General features: G+C 44.0%; 1 protein-coding gene across 1 annotated transcript in view; it reads left to right on the forward strand.

The window, feature by feature from the left end:
* Positions 1-19,914, forward strand: part of LOC110170284 (pro-neuregulin-3, membrane-bound isoform) — a 636,481-nt gene extending 616,567 nt beyond the window's left edge. Inside the window, exon 9 of the mRNA XM_055162470.1 lies at positions 19,731-19,914. Coding sequence (XP_055018445.1) covers positions 19,731-19,914 — 184 coding nt within the window. The remainder of the gene's footprint in view (positions 1-19,730) is intronic.
* The last annotated feature ends 2,583 nt before the right edge of the window (positions 19,915-22,497 follow it).

Raw genomic sequence — 22,497 nt, forward strand, 5'->3', positions numbered from 1 at the left:
AAATGTAGAGATTACGGAGCGGCAAACAGTGCTTCTGCCAACTAAATCTGAGCATATTCCAGTGTCTGAATTACTGAATAAAGGAAGGGATGCTGATGAGTATTCAATACCTGTCTATAAGCCTGACATGGAAGATGATTTTCTGTCAATGGTGCATGTAGCCCTACAGCTTCGCTCAGCTATAATGTCACAGCCAGCACACAAAGGCCTTAATGTTTCTAATAAGGATGCTATTACGTGTGTCCCAGAGAGATTACATATGTTCATAAGACTTCTGCTTGGTGGAAAGTCTCTCCTTGAGAGAGAAATGGATGAGATTGAAAATGAGAAAACAGATGATGAGACTGACTCTGAAGGTGAGGAAACAGATGAAGTTGACTCTGCAAATGAAGCTGAGGATGACATTGACACAGAAGAACTGAAGAAAAGGGAAGAAAAGCAATTAGCAGGCCACCGAAAGAAAAGGGAACAGCACGTTGCATGATGTTTCATAGCACAGGACATATAATAATTTATAGGGATATCCTCCGAATTGACACTGCACTTGCAACACATACTCTGTCAACGATGGACACCGACACTGGAGCTGTCATCCCAGCCAATTTAGTTGAGGGGCGTTTTATTCATTTTTCTGCTGACAACATTGACATAAATGAGGGAACTCTTGATGGTCAAAACACTTTCCGTGCAACCCAGTATGCTGCCTGGCAAAGAGGTCCAATGTCAGTTGATCCTCTAGAGAATATTTCTCCAACTCAGCAGGTCAGTCTTAAAGTTCCAGAGGAAATGAAAATAATCTTGCCTGTGCACATCCGTGAAGAAATGTTGAGCCAGATTTGAAAGAAAATGCCTGTGAGCAATGGTTTGAACAAAAGCTCAGTGACTGTCCTGCAGTAATAAAGGCAGTTGCAAAAGACAGGCCATTTCACATTAAACGTAAAGCACAATATCCCAAACCTGGCTGGACAAGTTTTAATGAGGAGGGTCCTGACACAAATCCTGAGATAAGCTTGATTGGTTACATGCCCATCATCCCAGCCCTGGCACATGACATCAACACATGAATACTGTTGTCAGAAGAATGATGCAAGTGGCCAAATCACTGAATCAGAGCTATGTTGTGCTGACTGTTGATCAAGCACTTTTCCCACTACTTATGGAACTGAAATGGGTAGTTCCAGAATACAGTCTCATTCCACGCCTTGGAGGTCTCCTTATATCAATGAACTTTTTGAAGGTTCTAGGACAGCATATGCAAGATTCTGGACTAGCAGAAATCTGGGTGGAGAGTGGCCTATTTGGTCCCCAAACGGTTGACCATGTTCTTGAAGGGAAAGACTATAATAAGGGTGTGCGAGCTCACAAGATTACTGTTCAAGCCTTGTGGCAACTAATTTTACCAGAGTTTCTGGTCTATCTGGAAGAACATGATGAGAATCTCAAACAAAGTCTCGAGTCATACGCAGAGTCTGATGCGAAGAAGGATTTTGAGAAAATGTGTGACGTGCTATCCTCTGACACTTACACTGCTCTCCTATCCTCATTCGTTGCTTCATAGAAAGAAGGCAATCCTAATTTTAATTTCTGGTGACAGTACACAGAGATGGTTCAGATCCTCCTATTTACCTGGGCTCAGAGAGAAGGGAAGTGGGGTTTACACCTGTATGCAGGCATTCAGGAAATGCTTCCATACTTCCATCGCTACGACCACACTAATTATGCAAGATGGGGCCCTGTGTATCTTGCACAGATGAAGCAGCTTCCAGCTGAAGTGCAAGAGGAATTTGACAGTGGGTTGTGAAAGGATCAACCAGGAGATTTAATCAAGTGGATCCTGATCAAGCTTAAGAATGGATGAATGGTGTTGGAAAGAGAAGTGGTGGGATAATTGGCATCACCAAAACACCATCAGCGCTATTTCGTTGGACGTTATCGTATGTTCTTTACACACACATAGCTGCACAAGCAAGGAAGATGTACCATCTTGAAAATTATGATCAAATGGCACATAATGAATCCAACGCATCAAGGAAGCTCCAAGACTATCCTACTGAAAAGAAAGTAACGGAGCTGTTACAACAGTCAGCGGTCTTCTCTAACAGCCAGTTGGGAGCTGTTCATGATAAGCTGCAGAATATTGTTACTAAAGACATTGCAACAGCAGAGATACAATAGTCCCTACTTAATGCCTTCAGTCTTGGTCAGGAGAAATTGATCACCTTCGTGAAAGAGAGGCTCATGCAACCTAGGAATGATGGCCAGTATAAAAAACTCAGGGATCCTTTGCCCAAAAATAAACCTCATATGTTTGCCACTCTCCACAGAGCAGGAAAGAAAGGGGTGGAGAAGTTATTCACGAAAGCCAAAGTTGAAAGAAATATACTGCAGCGCTTTATCACTGCATATGACGCAGGAAGGGAAGCTGACTTGGAGCAAATCCTCAGCTATGAGCTGATGAATGTCCCTGCCTCTGTTGCAGACAGTGATGGTTCTTTGAGAAGTACATCTAAAATGAAAATCTATTTTCCTGACAGAAAAGCTAAAACAATTGATGGACGGGTCAAGTAATTTTAAGGGGTATGAAATTTTGTTTGTAATTGTATGTGTGAATGTGCAATGTGTGATGAATCAGTCAATTTTTGATTGATTTCACTAACAGAAAACAGAAAAGAGACTAATTTGTTTCTTAAACAACTGTAGGAGAAAATGCGATTTAACGTGTGGTAAGATGTGCGTGTTTGAGCATGTGGTTTAGCTTTTGACGAATTATTGAAATTATACATTTGCGGGGCACCAGATTCTGACCGAATCAAACTTAACCATATGCGACAACAACAACTTATCAATTTAATCAATCTGAAGGGAACGTACCCGAAAAAGTGACCTGATGATAACTTTAAGAAAAATCACTGAAACCAGCAAATTCCTTTGTGTGGTTTATTAACAAACAATAACTAGACACCAGCTTCCAAGTTCTGGTTACGTAACATTAAAGCACCGATTTTAACAACCTGAGGTAGTTATAAAACGGGGTTCAGTTTAGCTCAGTTATGGCGTTTCGCTAAGTCGCTACTGCGCTTGCCTTGGGAATAATTGGACGCAATCGCAACCCTTATTCATTCACTGTTCAGAACCAGCCTTACTTGGCGATGTTGTTCTCGGTCCGTGTAGAATGCGGCGATGGCGGGGTTCGGCGATGGTCGCACGCACGGGCAGGCAGCGGCGTGATGGTGGTACTCGGGTAGGGCGGTCCACGCCTCCTTCACCGGCTCTGGTCCTCAGCTCTCGGCAGGTGCGACTCCAGGTCTGTTACAGCTCCCCCTGGGTCTCTCCGACCGGCCGTCTTCCCTGGTCCTCTTCTGCGGGTCCTCGCGGCGGCGAGGCAAGGCGAAGAGCGAAGAAAGGCGAAGCGAAGCGAAAGCGCGGAGCGAAGCAAAGCGAAAGCAAAGTTTTCGCGCGTGAGGCTTCGTTTTGGTCAGTGCGCTTGGTGGGCGTTGTTATATGCAAATTTAAGGCACGCCCGCGTCTGAGCTGAACTGGTCCCCGTACAAATATCATTTGCAAATATTAAATTGATAACTTCCCACATTCAGGTACTAACTGTTTACGATAACATTAGCCGACGATTCATACAAAGAAATCAAAGGTATATCTGTCTGAAAACACGCCGTGAAGTTACCGTAAATACTTCCGCGGGAACATGACATGAAATACACACAAGAGACTATGAACACATGAATTAAGCAATGTGGCATATTTGTCTTGTATCAACATGAGCCTTATATAGAACACAGTTAAAACATTTTTAACTAGTTATCGAGATGCGTTTAATCCAGTCCTTCTCTAGTGTCCAAAAGTGGCAACCACAGTCCATCGCAGATTTAACCGGTCCAAGCATTGGCGCCTAATGGTCTGGTATGTAGATGATGTGGGTCTGTTTCTTCAAAGCAAAATGAGGAATGTCATTATTTAACAGTCCTTATCACTTTAGCAGAGCCATGTCAATTTCCCATTCTGGTTCATGTCCCACTTGGCGTGGGGGAAGAGAGGTGTGAAAGCACCGAAGATCGGTTCTCTTGGGGTTGTAAATACCAAGAGGCAGTCAGGCAGAACCGACTTCTCTAGGTTCCTGGTTTGTGGATTCTGTCAGAATGGGGGAAGCAGGCCCTGAACAGGCACCTTTCCCTACACAACTTAAAATATGATTTAGATTTAATAACTAGAAGTTCATTAGACTGTAGCCAGAACTAAACAGTATTAAAATCATGTTGAATAAAGTTAATAAAATATATAAAATAATATTAGATTTAGATGAATAAATATTTGAATCATCTGCATGGATTTGGATATCACAGGCTGTGCAGGCAAGGGGATGGTCATTAATAAAAATAGAAAATAAAAGGGGACCTAGTGAGGAATCTTGAGGCACACCTCTCTCTATAGTGGAAACAGTACACTAGATGCCTTTAAAGAAAACACATTGTTGGTGGTGATGAAATTATTATTATGAATTAAACCAAATGAGGGCAGATGTGTCAAGACCTATAGAGTGGAGCTTATCCAATAATATATAATGGTCGACCATATCACAAGCTCTAGTAAGGTCGATAAATAAGGCACCAGTTAACATATTATTGTCAAAACCAGAGAAAATATCTTAGACCATTTTTAATAAAGAAGTTGGGAAATTCTTTCTAAAGCCAGACTGGAATGGTAATAGAAGATTATTTCTAGATAAATATTCAGACAGTTAATTAAAAATTATTTTCTCATAGACTTGTTGCTGTTAATAAATGAAACTGGTCTATAATTGTTAATGTTGCTGGGGTCACTCCCTTTATGGCCCTTTATGGATCTTTACATATTTCTATGCAGAAGGAACTTCACATGTTCTGAAAGATAGGTTGAACAGATCAGCCAAAGGGGAGCAGAGCACAAGAGTAGTAAATTAAATTAAAGCCGCGCGCGGCGATGGTGGCCCTCGCCCCGGGCACGCACCGCCCCCCCACGCGACCTCCGGGGACTCGCAACCGCCCCGGCACGCCACCCTCTCTTCCCGACAGCTCCCGAGGCCGACAGCTCGTCCACCAGAAAAATTACATAGTGTACCTTTAAATGTTTCAGGAGTCATTGCGCCCCTACTGGCCAACCGTGAAAAATGCCCAATGTCCGTAATAGACTTTTTAGTTCACAATCGCCCCCCCCATGCAACCTCCAGGGACTCGCGACCGCCCCGGCACGTCACCCTCTCTTCCCGACAGCTCCCGAGGCCAACAGCTCGTCCACCAGAAAAATGACATAGTGTACCTTTAAAATTGGATAAAGTGAATGATTCTAGAGACAAACTGTAGACACTAAGCCACAGGTCACGTGACTTTAATGGTCAAGAGCACTGTCACACTAAGACTAAGTGCATGAAAACACATCCTCCACCAGAAAAGTTACATAGTGTGGCTTTAAATTTCTCAAATTATTCTAGAGGCCAAAGTGTAAAACTAGGGCATAGGTCTTACTGACTTTTATGATGAGGAGTACGTCTGTGAATGTTTTGGCAAAGTTTTACAAATGAATGTAAAACTAATTTTATGTCACACAATAATAAATTGTGTGCATTCATATAGGTGGCGCTGTATCCCTGATAACTGTATTTGACATATCAGTGGAATAAGGGTCATGCAGTGTATAACTGATAGAAATGTCATCACAATCGGACAAAACATGTGCATATAATAATTTTTACAATATTTTTTGGAGGATTCTCTGTGCCCCTGCTGGCCAACCGTGAAAAATACACCATGACTGTAATAGACATTTTTGCTTATAATCATGCATAGAATTTAACCCCCGACTTTGGTCCAAGTCCGATAATGTTGACATTTCATGTCTAAAGCGTCAAAAAACGCCTTGACGCCTCTATTAGGACGTGTTTGCATTTGAGTTTAGACGCCCACGACGCGCGTCTTTGACGCCGTGAACAAACGGGACAAAAATACTTGACGCGCGTCCGTTGCCCTGGAAACAAAAGCCCGGTCCCGGTCTTTTCCCGAAACAATATCAGACCAGACTGAGAGAGTGTTTTTATGATATAAAACATCAGCGGAGGAGATCGGGTCGACGACTGGGGCGTATATATATTTATACTCCGCTAATGACACTGAATCAGTCCCGGTCTAGTCCTGGTCGAATACCGGTCTAGTCTCGGTCTACTCCCGGTCTAGTCCTTGTTTAGTCTCGGTCTAGTCCTTGTTTAGTCCCGGTCGAGTCCTGGTTTAGTCCTGGTCCGGTCCTGGTGTAGTCCTCGCGATCGGCTCGGTGATTGTGGCGTATATATTTATGCTCCGCTCATGTTGGTGGTTCTCGTTCTGGTTCTCGGGTCTTGCTTCCTGATAATAACGTCGCTGGGTCACTGGATACTCGTCCCTGATTGGTTGACGCGGCGCGTCTGACACGAAAAGTTCAGCATTTTCAACTTCTTGACGCTGACGCTTTGGACGCGCGTCTTGGCCGCTGACGCCAAAACGCTCAAGACGCGCTGCGTCGACGCCAGATTCGCGCCGCGCTGACGCCGAAAACGCGCCGCAAAAACACAGGACGCTCTAGTCGCGCGTCCACATAGACTTTACATAGAAAGTGGACGCTTTGACGCTTTGGTCTGAACGGGCCTTAAGGTAGGGGGCACTATACTGTTCACTTTTCATATGTTTTATACTTTATTATATTCAGACCAATATCCCGCATTAGTGATTCAAATTTCATAAATATTTTTTGGGGGATTCTCTGTGCCCCTGCTGGCAAACCATGAAAAATACACCATGACTGTAATAGACATTTTTGCTTATAATCATGCATAGAATTTAAAGGTTGTATGGAGGATTTTTTTTTTTTGTTTCAAGTTGTCAATGATAGCATTATAGAGATGCAGTCGCCTTGTAATTATGATGACCAAAAAAAAGAGAATAAAAATTCATCAACTCTGGACGTGGTGGGGCTAAACATTTGCCAATAGATATCGACACTGCCTCGTTATCTGTGAGCTGACAGGCTGTCAATCAATCTCCCTACGTTTCTAGCGTAACTGACTTGCCTGCGCGCTGCCGGTACATGGTTTACGTACACCTGTCACGCAGTCCACAGATGCAAGACGCACAGACGCTGTTTACTCCACCAACGCAACAGTTCTTAGTGGCTTTTTTTTACCTATATCTTCCTCGCAGTCCGCACAAAGTTTGTTACAATGGCAGACAAGAATCCAGGAGCAGTTAGCCGCAAAAGAAAGTCTGTTTTTGAGATTGCTGAAAGAAGAAGAAAAGGGGAAAAGCAGCGAAGCCAAACTAAGGTGATTCTTGAAGATTCATTCCAGCGATGGCGCGACTGAAGCAGACGCAGGGTCTAAAGACTGATGCACTGGTCGCCAAATTACTCCTGGACAGGTCACTTCTGCTTATTATGAAAACGTACTTTATTTCCAAGAGCTAGTCAAACGTTTTTCAGGACACGAAAGTGATATCCTATGTCTGAAAACGTAATTTTCAAGGCAAAGAAAGAGTCCGCTTGCTGCTGCGTGTTGTAGCTAGTTCATTCGCACGGAATCTCCGCGCAACCTTCTCTGCACCCCTTTCCTGCTCCTGTCCCCGCTGCCCGTTCCGCTCTTCCCCCTGCTCCTCACTTCTCCGGGCATGGAATCTCCGCGCACCGCTCCCCTCTCCTCTCCTCTCTCCTCTCCTCTCTCTCCTCTCTCCTCTCCTCTCTCCTCTCTCCTCTCCTCTCCTCTCCTCTCCTCTCTCTCTCTCCTCTCTCCTCTCTCTCTCTCCTCTCTCCTCTCTCCTCTCCTCTCCCCTCTCCTCTCTGCTCCGCGCTTCTCCCTGCTCCTCACTTCTCGTCCGCGAACGAAATGTCCGCACACCCGCTCCCCCCGCTCCTCACTTCTCCGCCTTGTCTAACCAACACTGTAGTTAGTTGTTTACAAGTCATGTGCAGCTCACCGGCTGTAAACAAACCTGTTTCTGGCGTAAAGAGGAGGCGGGAGGAGGCGTTTCTACGTAGGGAGCTGTAGGGGAGGGGGGGTGGTTTCACGCATGCGCAACATTTGAAAAAGGACAAACAGTCGCTGGATTTCTCGTTCCTTGGAAAATCCTCTATACAACCTTTAACCCCCGACTTTGGTCCAAGTTTGATAATGTTGACATTTCATGTCTAAGGTAGGGGGCGCTATATACTGTTCACTTTTTCATATGTTTTTATACTTTATTATATTCAGACCAATATCCCGCATTAGTGATTCAAATTTCAGCACAATCGAACTAAGCATGTCCCTGTAATAATTTTAACAATATTTTTTGGGGGATTCTTTGCGCCCCTGCTGGCCAGTGGTGGAAAATGCACCATGTCCGTAATAAACTTTTTTGCTTGTCATCATGCATAGAATTTAATTTCCAAATTTCGTACAAATCCGATAATGTTGACATTTCACGTCTATGCTAGGGGGCGCTATAGTATTCACTTTTCATATGTTTTATAGTGTATTATATTCAGGCTGTGATCACGCATTAGTGATTCAAATTTCAGCACGATCAGACTAAGCATGTCCCTGTAATCATTTTTTAACTATTTTTGGGGGGAGTCTTTGCGCCCCTGGTGGCCAACTGTGAGAAATACCCCATGTCCGTAATGCACTTTTTTGCTCGTAATCATGCATAGAATTTTATTTCCAAATTTGGTGCTAATCCAATAATGTTGACATTTCACCTCTATGCTAGGGGGCGCTATAGAGTTCACTTTTCATATGTTTTATAGTGTATTATATTCAGGCTGTGATCATGCATTAGTGATTCAAATTTCAGCACGATCGGACTAAGCCTGTGTCTGTAATCATTTTTTTTATATTTTTTTGGGGAGTCTTTGCGCCCCTGCTGGCCAGTGGTGGAAAATGCATCATGTCCGTAATGAACTTTTTTGCTTGTCATCATGCATAGAATTTAATTTCCGAATTTGGTCTAAATCCGATAATGTTGACGTTTCACGTCTATGCTAGGGGGCGCTATAGAGTTCACTTTTCATATGTTTTATAGTGTATTATGTTTAGGCCGTGATCAGGCATTAGTGTTTCAAATTTCAGCACGATCGGACTGAGCCTGTGGATGTAATAATTTTTTAACTATTTTTGGGGGGAGTCTTTGCGCCCCTGGTGGCCAGTGGTGGAAAATGCATCATGTCCGTAATAGACTTTTTTGCTTGTAATCATGTGTAGAATTTAATCCTCGAATTTGGTACTAATCCGATAATGTTGATGTTTGTCAATGCTAGGGGGCGCTATAGAGTTCATTTTTCATATGTTTTATAGTGTATTATATTCAGGCCGTGATCGGGCATTAGTGATTCAAATTTCAGCACGATCGGACTAACCCTGTGGGTGTAATTATTTTTTAACTATTTTTTTGGGGAGTCTTTGCGCCCCTGGTGGCCAACTGTGAAAAATACCCCATGTCCGTAATGCACTTTTTTGCTTGACATCAGGCATAGAATTTAATTTCCGAATTTGGTCCAAATCCGATAATGTTGACGTTTCATGTCTATGCTAGGGGACGCTATAGAGTTCACAGTTCATATGTTTTATAGTGTATTATAATCAGGTCGAAATCAGGCATTAGTTATTCAAATTTCAGCATGATCGGACTAAGCCTGTGGGTGTAATAATTTTTTTACTATTTTTGGGGGGAGTCTTTGCGCCCCTGCTGGCCAATGGTGGAAAATGCATCATGTCCGTAATGAACTTTTTTGCTTGTAATCAAGCATAGAATTTATGTCCCGAATTTGGTACTAATCCGATAATGTTGACGTTTCATGTCTATGCTAGGGGGCGCTATAGAGTTCACTTTTCATATGTTTTATAGTGTATTATATTCAGGCCGTGATCAGGCATTAGTGATTCAAATTTCAGTACGATCGGACTAAGTCTGTGTCTGTAATCATTTTTTAAATATTTTTTTGGGGAGTCTTTGCGCCCCTGCTGGCCAAACGTGAAAAATGCCCCATGTCCATAATAGACTTTTTTGCTTGTAATCATATACAGAATTTAATTCCCGAATTTGGTACAAATCCAACAATGCTTACGTTTCATGTCTATGGTAGGGGGCGCTATAGAGTTCATTTTTCATATGTTTTATAGTGTATTATATTCAGGCTTGGTGGCCAACTGTGAAAATTACCCCATGTCCGTAATGCACTTTTTTGCTTGTCATCAGGCATATAATTTAATTTCCGAATTTGGTAAAAATCCGATAATGTTGACGTTTCACGTCTATGCTAGGGGGCGCTATAGAGTTCACTTTTATTAGATTTCATATTTCATTACATTCAGGCCTGGGTCACGCAATTGTGATTTGAATTTGAGTTCTCTAGGACAATGCCTGTGGCCGTGACAGGCCTTGGAAAAAACAGGAAACGAAGGCGTTATTCGCCGGCGTGCTACGGGCGAACCGTACGGAGTATCTCAAAAAAAGTTGAAAATTTCTGTGAGTTCATGTCTGTAGATGTGACATGTCAAATCTGAGCTCATTTGGACCAAACACCAGGGAATAGTAGCATTGTGCACACACGCAAGTCGAAACGGCGCCGAATGTTTGATCCAATATGGCCGACTTCCTGTTCGTCATACGGGTGCACAATGATTGGCTTTTTTGCTTGTCTCCATGAGTTCTATCACTGCTCCGAGTTTCGTGACCGTACGACAAAATTTGCCTCTCAGACTCCCATTCATCTCAAAATGTGCATTTTCTAGGGGGCGCTGTTGAGTGGGGGGGCTTTGGGCATTGTCGCGATGCCCGTTTTATCGAATTTTTCGCCGGACCGGTCGATCTGGACCCCGGTTTGGGGACTTTTCGTCCATGTTCAGGGGGTCAAAAATGCGATTCAATGTGGGGAAAAAGAATAATGAATAATAATAAAAAAAAAGAAACCGACGAAGAACAATACCCCTCGCCCCTTGGCCCTCGCCACTAACAAAGTTAGGGGCGAGGGCCAATTATAAGAAACCGACGAAAAACAATACCCCTCGCCCCTAACTTTGTTAGTGGGCGAGGGCCAATAATCTTGGCTTCAATGCCATCTGGACCAGCACTGTTTTGCAAGGAGACCCCATTTATGTACTAATGCACATCAGCTGGGCTGACCATTTCAAAGGAGAAAGTGCTGCCAGTGGTCATAATATTATTTAAAACAAATACAAAATGAGGAGGGGACTGCACAAGACGTGTTTGTGAGAAATGCTGACTGAAGGCATTTGCAATAACATTGGGATCAGTAGCATTTTCATTATTAAGAAACATATTCACAGCACAGTCAGATTTTCCCAATAACTCATTCATTTGCTGCAAAATTGTTTTGGATTATTAAAGTTATTTGTTTAACTGTCCTTATCCAGCATTTCTAGTTTGAGAACTTTCATTTCATTGGCCCGAGCCAGTAACGTAGTAACTGGCGAGGGCTATTACTCTTCGTCGGTTTTTGACCCCCTGAACATGGACGAAAAGTCCCCAAACCGGGGTTCAGATCGACCGGCTCGGCGAAAAATTTGATAAAATTGGCATCGTGACAATGACCAAAGTGACCCGACTCAATAGCGCCGCCTAGAATTGGACCCCTATGGGAGTGGGGACAGGCAAAGTTTGTCGCAGGGAAATGAACTTCGGGACAGTGATAGAGAACAATGACACAAGACAAAAGATGAATTGGAGCATGACCCTATGACGAACAGGAAGTCCGCCATATTGGATCAAACATTCGGCGCCGTTTTGACTTGCGTGTGTGCACAATGCTACTAGTCCCTGGTGTTTGATCCAAATGAGCTCAGATTTGACATGTCACATCTACAGACATAGCTTCACTGAAATCATCCACGTTTTTGGGATACTCCTTACAGTTCACCCGTAGCACGCCGGCGAAAAACGCCTTCATTTCCTGTTTTTTCGGTGACCTGTCACGGCCACAGGCATTGTCCTACAGAACTCAAATTCAAATCACAATTGTGTGATCCAGGCCTGAATGTGATGACATATGAAATTTAATAAAAGTGAACTCTATAGCGCCCCCTAGCATAGACATGAAACGTCAACATTATCAGATTTGTACCAAATTCGGGAATTTAATTCTACACATGAATACAAGCAAAAAAGTCCATTACGAACATGATGCATTTTTCACCACTGGCCAGCAGGGGCACAAAGACTCCCTCAAAAAATAGTAAAAAAATAATTACACCCACAGGCTTAGTCCGATTGTGCTGAAATTTGAATCACTAATGCGTGATCACGGCCTGAATATAATACACTATAAAACATATGAAAAGTGAACTCTATAGCACCCCTAGAATAGACATGACATGTCAACAATTTCGGATTTGGACCAAAATCGGGAATTACATTCTGTGCATGATTACAAGCAAAAAAGTCTATTATGGACATGATGCATTTTCAACAGTTGGCCAGTAGGTGCGTAAAGACTCCCCCAACAAATAGTTAGAAAATTATTACAGATACAGGCTGAGTCCGATTGTGCTGAAATTTGAATCACTAATGCGTGATCCCAGCCTGAATATAATACACTATAAAACATATGAAAAGTGCACTCTATAGCGCCCCCTAGAATAGACATGACATGTCAACATTATTGGATTTCTACCAAATTCGGGATTTACATTCTGTGCATGACTATGAGTAAAAAAATAAATAACTGACATGGTGCATTTTTCACTGTTGGCCAGCAGGGGCGCATCCATCCATCCATTTTCGTCCGCTTATCCGGGGCCGGGTCGCGGGGGCAGCAGCCTAAGCAGGGACTCCCAGACTTCCTTCACCCCAGACACGTCCTCCAGCTCCTCCGGGGGGGACCCCGAGGCGTTCCCAGGCCAGCCGGGAGACATAGTCCCTCCAGCGTGTCCTGGGTCTTCCCCGGGGCCTCCTCCCGGTGGGACATGCCCAGAACACCTCCCGAGGGAGGTGCCCAGGAGGCATCCGGAACAGATGCCCGAGCCACCTCAACTGGCTCCTCTCGACATGGAGGAGCAGCGGCTCTACTCCGAGCTCCTCCCGTGTGACTGAGCTCCTCACCCTATCTATAAGGGAACGCCCAGCCACCCTGCGGAGGAAACCCATTTCAAGCGCTTGTATCCGCGATCTCGTCCTTTCGGTCACTACCCAGAGCTCATGACCATAGGTGAGAGTAGGAACGAAGACTGACCGGTAAATCCTCTTCACCACAACGGTCCGGTACAGCGACCGCATCACTGCCGAAGCTGCGCCGATCCGCCTGTCAATCTCCCGTTCCGTCCTTCCCTCACTCGTGAACAAGACCCCGAGATACTTGAACTCCTCCACTTGAGGCAAAGACTCCCCACCCACCCGGAGAGGGCAAGCCACCTTTTTCCGGTCGAGAACCATGGCCTCAGACTTAGAAGAGCTGATCTTCATCCCAGCCGCTTCACACTCGGCTGCAAACCGCCCCAGTGCACATTGCAGGTCCTGGTTCGATGAAGCCAACAGGACAACATCATCCGCAAACAGCAGAGATGAGATCCTGTGGTCCCCAAACCAGACCCCCTCCGGCCCCTGACTGCGCCTAGAAATTCTGTCCATAAACACAATGAACAGAACCGGTGACAAAGGGCAGCCCTGGCGGAGTCCAACATGCACCGGGAACAGGTCTGACTTACTGCCGGCAATGTGAACACAGCTCCTGCTCCGGTCATACAGGGACCGGACAGCCCTTAGCAAAGGGCCCCGAACCCCATACTCCCAGAGCACCCCCCGCAGGACACCACAAGGGACACGGTTGAATGCCTTCTCCAAGTCCACAAAGCACATGTGGACTGGTTGGGCAAACTCCCATGAACCCTCGAGCACCCTATGGAGAGTGTAGAGCTGGTCCAGTGTTCCACGGCCTGGACGAAAACCACACTGCTCTTCCTGGATCTGAGGTCCGACTATCGGCCGGATTCTCCTCTCCAGTACCCTGGCATAGACCTTACCAGGAAGGCTGAGGAGTGTGATCCCCCTATAGTTGGAGCACACCCTCCGGTCCCCCTTCTTATACAGAGGGACCACCACCCCGGTTTGCCAGTCCAGAGGTACTGTCCCCGACCGCCACGCGATGTTGAAGAGTCAGCCAAGACAGCCCCACAACATCCAGAGACTTAAGGTACTCAGGACGGATCTCATCCAACCCCGGAGCCTTGCCACCAAGGAGCTTTCCAACCACCTCAGTGACTTCAGCCTGGGTGATGGATGAGTCCGCCTCCAAGTCCCCAGCCTCGGCCTCCTCCTCAGAAGACGTGACGGTGGGATTGAGGAGATCCTCAAAGTATTCCTTCCACCGCCGGACAACGTCCCCAGTCAAGGTCAGCAGCTCTCCCCCCGCACTGTAAACAGTGTTGGCGAAGAACTTCTTCCCCCTCCTGAGGCGCCGGACGGTTTGCCAGAATCTTTTTGAGGCCGTCCGATAGTCTTTCTCCATGGCCTCCCCGAACTCCTCCCAGCTCAGAGTTTTTGCCTCCGCAACCGCACGGGCTGCAGCACGCTTGGCCCGCCGGTACACGTCAGCTGCTTCAGGAGTCCCCCGAGCCAGCAAGGCCCGATAGGACTCCTTCTTTAGCTTGACGGCATCCCTTACTTCCGGTGTCCACCACCGGGTTCGGGGATTGCCGCCGCGACAGGCACCACAGACCTTACACCCACAGCTCCCAGCAGCCGCATCGACAATAGAGGCCGAGAATGAAGCCCACTCGGACTCCATATCTCCAGCCTCCCCCGGAATCTGGGAGAAGTCCTCCCGGAGGTGCGAGTTGGAAGTCCCTCTGACAGAGGGCTCCGCCAGACGTTCCCAACAGACCCTCACTACACGCTTGGGCCTGCCAGGTCTTTCCGGCTTCCTCCTCCGCCAGCGAACCCAACTCACAACCAGGTGGTGATCAGTTGACAGCTCAGCCCCTCTCTTCACCCGAGTGTCCAAGACACGCGGCCGGAGATCAGATGACATGACTACAAAGTCGATCATCGACCTCCGGCCTAGGGTGTCCTGGTGCCACGTGCACTTATGGACACCCTTGTGCTCGAACATGGTGTTCGTTATGGACAAACTGTGACTAGCACAGAAGTCCAATAACAAAACACCGCTCGGGTTCAGATCAGGGAGGCCGTTCCTCCCAATCACCCCTCTCCAAGTGTCACTGTCGTTGCCCATGTGGGCTTTGAAGTCCCCCAGGAGAACAACGGAGTCCCCGGTCGGTGCACTGTCTAGTACCCCTTCCAAGGACTCCAAGAAGGCCGGGTACTCTGCACTGCTGTTCGGCCCGTAGGCCGACACCACAGTGAGAGACCTGTCCCCGACCCGAAGGCGCAGGGACGCGACCCTCTCGTTCACCGGGGTGAACTCCAACACACAGCGACTGAGCTGTGGGGCAATGAGCAGGCCCACACCAGCCCGCCGCCACTCCCCGCGGCCAACGCCAGAGAAATGGAGAGTCCAGCCCCTCTCAAGGAGTTGGGTTCCAGAGCCCAAACTGTGCGTAGAGGTGAGGCCGACTATATCTAGTCGGTAACGCTCAACCTCCCGCACAAGCTCAGGCTCCTTCCCCCCCAGCGAGGTGACATTCCATGTCCCCAGAGCTAGTCTCCATGTCCGGAGATCCGGTCGTCGAGGCCCCCCGCCCAGATCTCTCTGCACCGGCCCCATATGGCTCCTCCCGCGGGTGGTGGGCCCACGTGAGGATGGCCCCACGGTGCAATGACTCCTAAAAAATATTTAAAGGTGCATTATGTAATGTGTCTAATGGACGAGCTGTTGGCCTGGGCGGTGTCGGGAAGAGTGGGTGGCGTGCCGGGGCGGTCGCGAGTCTCCGGAGGTCGCGTGGGGCGAGGGCCACCATCGCCGCGCGCGGCTTTAATTTTGTGATTGTAATTCTTGAAGTCGTAACTTTTCAATTCATATTTAATCTGTGTGTGTTTTTTCACGGGCGGTAACTGGTGTAATGTTAATGGGTCCAGGCGGGTGTGGGTTTGACTTTGACATAAATCACAGGTTAACGGGTGTGTGGTGCTGTACTGCGAAAGTGCGGGCGGGTGCAGGTCTTCAAAAATGGACCCGTGGACCCATATGATGCAATGATCAGAGGTCTGATAGGACACTAGATTCAGAGAATCTGTCTGGATGAGTTGCTAAAATCCAGTCAATGAGAGATGTGGAATTACAACTGATTCTTGTGGGTTCATTAATCAACTGAGGAAAGTTTGCACAATTAAAAATGTTGGCTCAGTTGCAGAGGAAGAAGACAACCAGTTAATGTTGAAATCTCCAAGCAAAATCAGCTCAGTGTTACATCCTAAACATGTAACTGTGGCTAAAATATTTTTTACAGGGTCAGAAGGAGAGTTGGGAGGTCTATAAATGTTTCCAATAATAAAGTGTTTATTTTCATGTAGAATTATTTTAATAAACAAGCTGTCAAAATTAACTGGTTTCTCCTTTGGACAAACTAATACTGACTGTAGGCTTGATGATGCATAGGTGGCTACTCCACCTCATCTAGTACTTCTAACAGCTTTGTGCAGAATTAATTGTCCAGACTAATGTCATTATCAGAAATATTAGAGGAGAGCCATGTTTCAGATATTGTAATAATAGTGGGTAAGCAAGCCAGGCCCTTAATTGGTCAATTTTAGGTAACAGGCTCTTAATATTGATGTGCATAATTTGAAGATCATTAACCATCTTATAATGAAAGGAAAAATAAAGCGTCGGACATAGACGCCACTCCCGCAAACACGACACCCTGCAAGTGCAGTGTTCCACAAAAGCCGTGCTCCACATAACCCTTATAAATGTAAATCCCAACCACAAATCTAAACCCTAGACCAAACCCTAACGCTAGGCCTAACCCTTAATGTAACCCTAACTTTAAACCTAACTGTAGTCGTACCCCTAACCATAGCCCCAATCTCAACTCTAACCCTAACACCACTGTCACACCTTGACGATTTAGCCGGATAAGTTCTAGGTAAATATTGTATAAGTTATGAGCACACTGAAGCACGCTGGCATACGGCGACATACGGTAAGGTCGTCGAAAAATTTTGAGCATGTTGAAATTTCTCGACGTATGTCAGCGTATGTTTGTACGTCCTGCATACGCGGGCTATAAGTTGTAGGTAAGTTATGCAATCATTAACACACATTAATTGTAAGTTTCTCATAAGTCCAAATACATTGAGAAAATGTCTAGCGTACCTCTGACTTGTGAGTAACGTGCTTTGAACCTATGTGTAACTTATATCGAACTTATCTCCAATGCATATTGACGTATTTGGCATGTTGCAGATGACCACAGAACTTACTAAACGTGTTTCTAACTTGTAGCTACCGTGTAATGGTGTATTGGCAGTGTTTAGGAGAATCGGTATAAAAATGGGGAGGAAACCATCAGTACTCTTCCAGACTTTGTGCTCCCATATGAGCCGATGCAAAACACTTGATCAAAGAATACTTCGGTCATAGAGGATATAAGACAGTGGGAAAATGTCCTCACTGAGAGCCATGGGATCAGTCATTTGCATTTTAAAAAAGAGCGTCATTTAGGCGATCTGCGGAGAACACCATACAGCCTAACCGATCAATTCATTGAGACAGCTCAATAAGAAGTTTATTACTCACTCTGTATTATCCATAGAATTTGTCCTCCGTAAATAATGACATCCAGTCGACAAAACCGCGCTATTAATCCATTTGAGTCATTCTTTGAAAGTAAAAAGGCAAGAGTTGCACGTGTGTTAGGGTTAGGTTTGGTTAGTTCGGGTTGTTTACATCCAGCACGTGTTAAGCTGCAGATCAGTGATAATGATTCTACTTCCTGTGGACTTTATCTCCAATCTTTTATGCTTTAAAAACCATGTATCTGAAGTATTGCACCACATTTCACAAATAATAATAACTCAGTTTTTTTGTATCTAAACTAGAAGTGCAGAGCTTTGAGATCTAGAAGTGCGATGGAGAGTGGTTTTACTGTAGCCAGGAAACAGCTGACGAGATTGCGTTCACAACTTTACAGCCTGTGGTCTGCAGACACATCCCACTATATCATCTATCAATTGATCTGTTGCATTCAGCACCATGTACAGAGAGAGACTGATATGATGATATATCATATGATATGATTTAAATTGTCAAGCAGCAGACTTTTAATAGGCGACTACACGTGTTCGTAGGCGATACACTTACGTGCACCATGCATAGGTTAGACTGTTGTTGGGCATAAGTTTTGGACACTGGCAACACGCTAAGCATTAGTTGGTATAAGTTATCTATAAGTTATCAAAACATTCTATATAAGTTACTAATATGTTATGTATACGTCCAACTCGTTATGAATACGCTACGTATATGCCCAAAATTAAAAAAAACATGGATGGTTCAGTGTATGCCAGCGTTTTAGGGAAATTCTGGTACGTCGGCATATGCTGTCTAAATCGTCAAGGTGTGACAGCCTTAAACCTTGCCCTAACCCTAACTTATAACCATTTTTCTAAATTTGTGTGCCAAACCATCCTCCACCAGAAAAATTACATAGTGCACCTTTAAATGTTTTTGTAGGAGATTTGTACCCCCTACTGGCCAACCATGAAAGATGCCCCATATCAGTAATATACATTTTTGCTTCTAGTTGTTCATAGAATTGAATTCCCAAATTTGGTACAAATCCAATAATGTTGACGTTTCATGTTTATGGTAGGGGGCGCTATAGTGTTGACTTTTCATGTTTTATAGTGTATTATATTCAGGCTGAGATCACACATTAGTGATTCAAATTTCTGGACGATTGGACTAAGTCCAATAATAATGTCATCTTGAAAATAGCCAAAATCTTGATTGAAATTTGAGGCTTCACTGCACATAAACCATGATAGTTAACTAAATTTTTAGTTTGACTTCACATGGCGAATGTGTGTACCCAATTTTGTGGGTCTACAACAGTGTATTTTGACTTTTCCAGGTGGCGTAGTTTTGCCTTTTTTTTTTTATGCCTGTGCACGAAACCTATATTTTATCAAATTTTTCGCCACTTCTGAATTTTGGGCCAAGTTTGGTGAGTTTTTGAACGTGTTTAGGGGGTCAAATTAGAGCTCAAAGAGCAGAAGAAATAAAAATAATAAAAATAATAATAATTCGAGCAAAAACAATATATCTGAAAACATTAGAACAGCATATTATACATTTTTTGAAAGCTCTCGACCTTCCCCACATCACCGTGTGGTCATTGGTGAGTGACGGCCGCGTCTGCACCATCTTTGACTTCCATTCATTTTAACAGTAGTAAATATGGCTCAGGCCTTGGGCGTGGGTTACTGGGATACTGCTGTTCGTGCCAGGAGCGACCAAGGACAAAGCTGCATGTCGTCCTGTCACATTCGGTCATGCGCTTGTCGCTCCCCATTTGCTCCTCGTAGCGAAAGCAATAGGCCCTACGCCCTGGGGTTGGGAAAGAACCTCTGGCACATTGCTATATGATGGCGAGGGTCCCTGGTCACTGCTACGAGTCACGTCGCTCCATTTCATTTTCCGGCCACAAGGAGCATACTAAGAGGCTCGATACTAATACTAATACTGATACTAATAGGCTTTTCGCCAGCTTCTGGCGCTCGGGCCTAATTAAAATATATATCCACTTTCATTCTTTTTTTATGTTCCAGGAAGAGCATCTTGTTCTACAGTCCTAGTCAAAAGATTCAACCCCCCCACTTGTCAGCATCAAACAGACCCCCTTCAGTATCAAAAGTGAGACTTGATCAGATTGGAAGATCCAAGTGTTCAGGTTCTGTCTACAAGCACCTTCAGGAAGTGGATTCATCAAAAAAGGATTCAGAAAAAGGGTAAACCAAATTACCATATGTACCACATACACATACATTCAATCATGATTAAGCACATTATTTTCTTAATTATAATGCACCAAAATGTCAATTTAGACATATAGCATACTGTAAAATAAGAATAAGAGATTAACAAGTCTTCAATGAGAAAAAAATAAAATAAAAAAATAACTTGTCTCCCTGCACCAAGGCCCCCTTTTCTGCTCCCTGCACCAAGGCCCCTTCTGCCCATGAAGGCCTACTTTCATTGCTTACCCTCATTTGTTTGTTTGGCAGAACTATGCACAGAGCTAATGTAAGCATTACAAGTAACTAGACCTAATTTAATTGATGTACTTTAGTTGAGAATTTTCCTAAACGTGTGTCAGTATATTTACATAGTGAGATCACACAGATAGACAGATGGAGTTTTTTGGTTGTAATAATCCAAATATTTTTGTACCAAATTTCATAAACTTTTAATAAAGTAAATCTTTTCCTGTCTATAACATGATTTTAATCCGACTCTTGGTTTTGAATGAAAGATGTAGAGAATCCTTCACACAAAACTGTACAAAATAAGGCACAGGTCTAGATGTACATGGACAATAAACTGGACTTGAGCAGGAATGTGGATGCTGTCTACAGGACGGACCAAAGTCATCTCTACTTTCTGAAGAGGCTGAGGTCCTTTGAGATTTGCGGTGCCATCATTGTGGTCTGCATGTGAGGGACATTAAAAGACTGAATAAGAATCAAGATCAGACGACCAGGGCTCAAAACGGACTCAATAGTGGAAAAGACACAGACAATGTGAACAGAGATTTTTTCCGAAAGATTTGAACCTATTAGCTGATTATTAGCTGCCTATTACATATAGGTGTATGTGTCTCTCTCCATGACAGCCCAGACCTTAGCATATATTGCCTTGTCATCAATACAATAGTAATCTTCTTGCTCTTGTTTTTAGGCCCCGGACCAAGAGGGATTTCCATTACAGCAATCTTTGTCAGGACACTTTCCTCCATATACAAACTTCGGTTCAGGACAAGAAGGAGCCAACACCTGTATTATTTCCTCGGAGCAGCACAAACATCTGCAGCTTTCGTCAACCAGTTCAGCATCAATACATGGATCCCCTATTTTCCTCTGCTTCAATTCCCATTATCCCCTCTCTTCATTGTCATTATGACATTGAGGTTTCCAGTTTGCAAACAATGTCAATTAAAACTAACAGCAACACTAAGAGGGCAAAGTACATGTCCTGTTCAGCTGCAATTGGTCAACAACAAGTAACCTTGCTACTGGAAGAGGCCCAGGAGCAGTTAAAGGCACTGGCTCATTGTAAACACAGGAAACCCACTACCATTTTGGAAGCTAGTGAGACTATGTGCTTCCTTAGGCCAAACATGGAGTCCAGCAACATGGGGAATGATCCACACACAAGTATCCAAATCCTTAGTCATTCAAAGAGAGACCTGGATCCCAGCAACCAGTGAAATGCAAAGACATGAAATTGTAGATTATATATTGTTAAAGGCTGGCACACATATATGGACTTTGATTAAGACATTCTACATAAGAAAGAGAAAAATGGGTTATAGCCTTTACACAAACTTTGTAAAGGAATCAAACAGCCTTTCTAACACACACACAGACACACACACACACACAGACACACACACACACATATATATATATATATATATATATATATATATATATATATATATATATATATATATATATATATATATATGAAATGTTGTTCCCTATTTTGTACGATCACATTGGACAAGTTATGCTCTTTTTCAAGTGGCATCCAAGCAAAACAAGAACCCCCACTTTGTCTTGCCTTTTGAAAACTTGTCAACCCAGCCAAGTAGTACAGCCAGCCCTTAAAAAGCACTTTTTAAGGATTTATTTTGAAAACATCCTGTGAAGTGTACAAAGCTCAGCTTTTAGACTAAATATATTACAGCCCCTTTTGGACAAATCAACTACAAATAATCTGCTTTTGTTTCAGATTGTATTTTCAATTTGCACCATCTTCACCGTGCATTAATTTGCGACTACAAACTGAGCTTGAAAAGGATAATTACAGGACATAAAGACTAACCATGGACAGAAGGCTGTCCAATTGACTTTGTCATTTTTTGTTGCTAAAACTGCTTCTGGGGCTGGTGGGATACCTATATGATTTGGGTATGGGAAATAAATGTCTATGTTGTACCATTTAACTGCTTTTTTTTCTTACATCTGTATTTCAAAGGGATATTTCTGTTTATCATTTCATAAAAAAAATATTATTGGTACATCTAGATACCTGCTCAGTTTTCAATTTGTAGCATAGATCCAGGGAAAAACATCTTTCATTGGGTCAGAAACATAGATTACAGTCGATGGTCACCAACAGTGTTGGGTGTAACACGTCAGAGTAACGTAACTACTTTATTCTGCTACTACTGAAAATCAGGCTACAAAACATAGTTCCTTTTTCAATTCGGTGCAACATTACTTTTCTGTGAAAAAAAAAATTATATATATATATATATATATATATATATATATATATATATATATATATATATATATATATATATATAAT

Source organism: Boleophthalmus pectinirostris, unplaced genomic scaffold, assembly GCF_026225935.1.
Source record: "Boleophthalmus pectinirostris isolate CB_2022bp ecotype Guang Dong unplaced genomic scaffold, ASM2622593v1 HiC_scaffold_5, whole genome shotgun sequence".
In the NCBI taxonomy this organism is placed as follows: Eukaryota; Metazoa; Chordata; class Actinopteri; order Gobiiformes; family Gobiidae; genus Boleophthalmus; species Boleophthalmus pectinirostris.